Below are 6000 nucleotides of genomic sequence, written 5' to 3' on the forward strand. Positions count from 1 at the left end.
GCTCAAAGTGGGATGGCCTTGAACAGTGCAAAATTTCGTTCAAGGGTTTATGGGTCGACAGCTCGAAAATAAGCTTTGAAAATGTTCGTATACCTTTGGCAGAACGCTTTCCTCTGAGAACTGGTAATTGATGACACATTTTATATTATGAGTTGTCTAATAAATGGTGAGTTTTAGATAAGCATTCTCAGGTCTATCTACGAACAAAATTGTACCCAATTGTAGCCGGAACTACTAAAAGATCAAAGCCTGCGCCAATCGTATAGTCATCAAGATCATGCATGGGGCTGGGAACAGATCACCCATTCCATTAACTACCTCTTCAGACTGTTCAGGTGCCATCAGGGCTCTCAAGACCAATGACGGTAAGGCTGAAAGCAAACTGATAAGCCCCAGCATAAAAAAATCAAGGAGTTGGTGAAAAGGCAGCTAGTGTGACCACAAAGCTAGCAGTACGTACAGTGCATGTCGATGTACGATCGTATGTTACTACTCGCACACGCTTGTCAGAACGGGGTTCAAGGAGGCTGGCTTCAGGTCCCTAGCGACCTTCTTGTTGAGGCCTCTCATGTCCAAAATGGTCCAGGATATGACAAATGAAAGCTGTCAGACTCTAGGGGAGTGGTTCATGAGGAATAAACAGGATATGTTAAACATTTTCCACGCCGCCCCACGAGTAATGGTTTTGCTATCATGTGGGTGTGGCACGGAAGTTGTTCAATCTTTGGAAATGAAATATTCCATTCGCAAATCAGAACCATTTGCAATTCTATTGGATTGGTCTCGAGTCAATAGATCTCAGTGGCCGGGCACTTTGCCCTGCTCGAGTTGTTATTATGATTTTTAGGACAGGGGTCACAAAGTTAAAAATAATCTGTTCCTTTTTCCGAGAGTGGAAATATAATCTCATTACATGAAAAATGGTGTAATCGTAACGACCCAAAAATTACTCGCTACTCATTCCTTCTTCGACCTACAAAAGCGGCCATATTTCGTTCTTCTCTTAATAAAGGCAGACAGCTTAATTTCATTAATCAGGAATGTCGAGTTATGGTTTTAATGCGAAAATAGTCGCAAAATATTGGCCCATTAGCGGTTCGGGATTGCAATGAGTAATACTATTCCACTTTTTGATAAGGATTGATTGAGTATTAAGTAAATCATTTGGCCAAAGAAACGGGAACGGTTTGGCATACGGTCAAATCAGAGCACTAATTGGAGAGCCAGAAGTCTCAATAGCTAATTTGAAGTTTTGGCGAATGCTCTAGGTGCTTCCGAGCAGGCAGTCAAAAATATTTACTGTGGGAAACAAAGAAAATATCAAAATGGTATTTGTTACTAGCTATTCACCCAGCACCTCTTTAAACGAGATTGGAACAAAGAAATGAAAGTTTTTCGAGAGGAACAGGCGGTTTTATTCTACTTTCTTTTTTTCCTTGGTCTAGGAACTTTTTAGGGGATGTTGGTCCCTCTCCATTTTCGTCGGGCGTATCGGAGAAGGGTCTTGGAATCTTGACAAACGAAATGCATCTTGTGGTAGCATGCCTTGTCGTGCCATTTCAGCCCAGCTTCTGCCGAGTTGTTGTTGGCAGAGGAGGAGGAAGAGGAAGAGGAATAAGCGTTGAAAAGGAGTGCCAAACACGATTCGTTTCCCTCCAAGCCTTCCTCGCGCAATTCGCGACTGTCGGGCTGAGGAAAGCCGAACTTGCCATGGTTGGACCACCTAGAAACATCAAGGATCAGATAAAAGTAACAAATTAATGATACCTTGGGCCAAGGACACATTCACAACCATTGCGTTTTCCTCTTAGGATCTGACAGTGTGTTACTTCAACTCGAGTATCCGTAGAAGCCCATATCTGATGAACGGTTTTTATTGATGTGAATTGGCAGCAAAATTATGGGGTACAAATAGCGACGTTAAAGTGTGTTAGAGCGAATGGCACTCGGGGTTCGGAATTAATCTGGTCACAAGGGCCTCCCATCCTCCAACAATGACAAGCACGAAAAAGTGGTCTAAGTCTACTAGAGTCTCTGGTTTGAGACCAACCCTCTCATTGAATCGCATCTCGGGTCAGCCATCAAAAAGGTACTGAAACCAAAGTCACATGGACTCTGCATTAAAATCCCTGTCTAAAGGCTAAAACCTAATAGTGTCATCCCACGACAAACCTAAACATAAGACTAAATAGAAAATATACGTATTTTATTCTTGAACGTCTAAAGTTTCCACACCTAGGATCGGTAAAAGAGGCTTCACCCAGCGAAAAAATGATTTTCTAATATAACCATATAGCATTTAGTTATTTTCTGCCCTCTGCTGTTCATGTGTTCAACACTTCTGAAAAGCCAATTGTAAACATTCAAACTTCTTTGAATTCTTCTCGGCGTGAAAATCAAACAAACCCTTGAGGCCTAGACTCACATCCGTCAGCTCCCGATTCTTGCAAACCAACAACACAGTACTTACTCGTGAAAGCATCGCCTTTGTCCGCTCACGCAATCGGTGTCGCTCATGCGTTGATTATTACTGGACCAGAACCAGCCTTTGAGGTGAATGGGCTTGAAATGTTCGGCTTTTTCGCAACCATCAAAGTCGCAGAGCCGGCCAGAGGTCCAAATTGCCGGCACCCGATCCTCGGGTTCTCGAGATGACAAATCGCCCATATCCGCCCTCAGCGTGGGCTCGATGACCCGCTTCAAGGCTTGCCATTGGCTGGCCGAATCGATTGAGGTGGCGTCCATACATCTGCAGTATATGATATAGACAGTCAAATGAACTAACTCCCTACGGCACGCCCGATAGACAATTGACCTCATTGAAAAATTGAAAATCGTGGGTGGAACAAACCGAGTAAGTAGTAGCCCATACTGACCTTTGACGGCAAAAGTTCCGCGCGTCAATCCAATCCATTTTGGGAGCGGTCTGGTCGATCCAGGAAAACAGATAGTTCTGACCTTGATGCACGAAATGGGCCCTCCGCGATTGGCACATGGACAATTCCGGTCTCAATAAAGGTCGAGTGGCCAAGGCCACCGAGGCCACCAACAGACAGATGATGATGGTGATAACAATGTTCATTGTTGAGGAAACAAAACACGACTGACTAGGGATTGTGGAGCATTCTTGGGGATTTCTCAAACTAGCCTATTGGCTGATTGATGAACGCAAAATCCCCAAGGAGCTAGAGCGACCCAATTTTGAGGTACGATTACCAACGTTGGTCACGAGAGCGGTAGGATGAAAGCGATAATAGATACACAGAAGAACACAATTCGGAACACAATTCGAATCATTTGGGTGCCAATTGCTCTCGCTTTTATTGCCATTAGGGACAAAAGGGAAAACATTGGATCTCGTTTCATCTATGAATCCGAATAAATTGATGGTTAGTGCTGGCGTACAAGTCCTTTCATTTTTTTGAGATTCTTGCCGGACTCGAGTATTCCAATAGAATCAGGTCAAGCAAAATCCGTCGTCTTGCGAATTTCTAAGAAAATATCTTGTTTTTAAGAGTCCGGAATCGAGTGCAATTTCTCCAAAATCGAGGGCGCGAAAAGGGGAGGCGACGAAGGGGGTAAACTAGAGGGCCTGTCAGAGAAGAGTCACTCTAACCAAGCCACTTGAGACTTTGCGTTGAACACATTTTGGTACTTGGACAGCAGGGCGTCCGGCTGATCGACTTCTCTTGTGGTACTCAGTTTCAACCAAAGCAGACAAACGAGCCATGCCATCAACTCATTGGCTCCCTGAATTCGGAACGTAATTTTGAGAATCACGTAACTAAATCTGTTCAAAGTCGATCCCCATTGCACACACCAGGCAGCCGTGAGGGAGGCAAAAAAATCTCAGAAATCTCGTGAGTGTCGCTTCTCTGACTAGTCCTTTAGGGTAGCCTATAGGCAACCGAGTACCTCAGAAAAAACACCTGAAGAGGGCTCACAGATAAACGTTTGAGAGTCCATGTACCAGAATAGAAATCAAAAGCCGCCCTCAAAATTGTCTCCTAGTTTTGACCCCTAAATGCATACTTTTAACCATGCAGGTTTCCTGATCAAATTTGGTTCATCTGAGTGCTTTATTTCAGCTACCTCTCAGAGTGAAGTGATCTCAGCCCAAAATGCAAATGTTTGTGCATTTGCTCTTTTGCATGTCAAGTATTGGGATTCGATTTGCATTTGCAGGAAAAGCTTGATCGTATGCCAAAAAGGCAAGCAGGAAAAGCAGGAAGGATGTTATAATTACAGGGCAACTGAATTGGGACAAACAGAATATTCGGACAATACAGTATTGAAAGAAGGTGCAACTGTTATCTTATGTTAACTGTTAAAAAGATTGTGAATGTAAAGGTTTTTACACCTTTGAGCCCTCCAAAAATTTAAAAACACGGAAGCTCTCTTTTCTCTTTTGAGTGGTTTTAAGCCCTGAAAATGAAATATGTTCTTCATTGGTATATTTCTTACCTTTTAATCTTTATATGATATTAAACATGATGCGACAGGTTTATTCAAAGCCCTTACAGTTCCTTTTACGTTTCAAGCCTGCTGAAAATATTGAAATACCTTATACTTGTTAAGAAAGTAAACTTAAACGAAACTCCTAGTCAACTAGCAGTATGTATGGTCCAACTTCAGTGCACCACATTTCCCCTGACGCTTCTAGACATATCTTTTATTCTATCAATCACCACCCCTGCTCCTGTTCTTTCGTGCTCCCATCGTTGAAGGAGAAGCGCGCGCTTCACTATCTGACAATCACCACTGACAATAGGATATGCTCACGGAGGTTGTTGTTTACCCCTTTGCTCCCCAGCGCTCCCTTTTGGCTTACGTAGTGATGCGTTGAGAGGGTTTGGCAGTGGCATAAGTGAATTGCAATAGTGTTGTAATTAGCAAAACTGTTATTCAAAGAAACCGAAGGATAGTGCTAGAAACAATTAAAAAGATCAAATCTTAAGTTCTTTATGCAACAAAAGTTCAACTATGGCCGGAAAAAATTGTGTCATTTTCAAGGTTGATACATCACTACGTATCCAAAAGATGGCGCTTGGGCGCAAAGGGGTACAAAAAAACAAACAAACTGAGGCTGCGATCGTATCCTATTAATTGACCTGTGTTCCTTGATACTCGCTTGGCTAAAGGCTAGCTTTCGTCGACTTCCCTTTTCACGCCGGTACAAATGATGCAGGCGCTAGAAGATTACCCCTTAGTTTATTGAAAGGCGTGCCACGTCCTTGACCAGCTTCCTGATGTCGTATGGTCGCCCTCGTCTCTGGCTTCGTGGCCTCAAAAATGGTCTAGGGCAACGAAGACGGAGGCGATTGCCGCGGCGATCAAGGCCAGGACCACACCGAAGGCCAAGGTGTAGAAGGGGATGTCGGCCTCGTATCTCTCGAGAAGAAGAAGGGCAACGGGGACGAGGCCCAGCAGCCACTACGCTGGATGCATTTCCAGGAATGACTGACCGAGCCAGGGCATGGCCAGGCCATGGCCAGGGCAGGGAAAGGGGAACCCGATTGTTTTCGAGCAGAGTTGCCAGGTCTACCCAGCGGTTTCGGGCCGTATATTCCAACTCACTAAATAAATATTGCTTATGGTCAGACATAACTTAAAGGCATTCTGGCATTTCAGACTAGTTAGTTAATAAGCTGAAGATTGCCGGAATGACTCTCTCTTTCCTTTGCATTTTGGCAAAAGGAATACTGCCATGATGGTCAAATTCCAGAAAGAAATGCAAAATTGTGGTTCAAGGCGTTTTTCTCTTATGCAAACTCTAAGAGAAAGATCAAACACGCTGTAGGGCCTTTTGAGGTCGATGGGGAAGCCATAGACAATGTAGGTGCTATGGCCAACATACTTGGAGATCAGTTCTCTAGTATGTTTTCAACTCCACTGAGTTTAGGAGCAACAGTCCATTGCTCTATTGATGAGTTTGTTGGGACTGGCAAGGCTTGTCAAGCTGAGCATTTAGATGATCTTGTAGTCACAGATCAGGATGCT

General features: G+C 43.8%; 1 protein-coding gene across 1 annotated transcript; it reads right to left on the minus strand.

Moving 5' to 3' along the window:
- Positions 1–1391: 1391 nt before the first annotated feature.
- LOC131888174 (uncharacterized) lies at positions 1392–3246 on the minus strand. The gene is made up of 3 exons (XM_059236961.1): positions 2877–3246; positions 2471–2749; positions 1392–1723 (listed from the first exon to the last, which is right to left on the minus strand). Exons 1-3 carry the CDS (start codon positions 3080–3082, stop codon positions 1453–1455), a joined length of 756 nt encoding a protein of 251 aa, XP_059092944.1. The 5' UTR covers positions 3083–3246; the 3' UTR covers positions 1392–1452.
- Positions 3247–6000: the final 2754 nt, after the last annotated feature.

This window comes from Tigriopus californicus, chromosome 10, assembly GCF_007210705.1.
Source record: "Tigriopus californicus strain San Diego chromosome 10, Tcal_SD_v2.1, whole genome shotgun sequence".
NCBI lineage: Eukaryota > Metazoa > Arthropoda > Copepoda > Harpacticoida > Harpacticidae > Tigriopus > Tigriopus californicus.

Coding starts and splice junctions, on each gene's coding strand:
- LOC131888174 (XM_059236961.1), bottom strand. CDS start 3,082: ATGAACATTGTTATCACCATCATCATCTGTCTGTTGGTGGCCTCGGTG. Junction 2,750..2,876: donor CGGAACTTTTGCCGTCAAAG/GTCAGTATGGGC, acceptor CATATACTGCAG/ATGTATGGACGCCACCTCAA. Junction 1,724..2,470: donor CAAAGGCGATGCTTTCACGA/GTAAGTACTGTG, acceptor TGATGTTTCTAG/GTGGTCCAACCATGGCAAGT.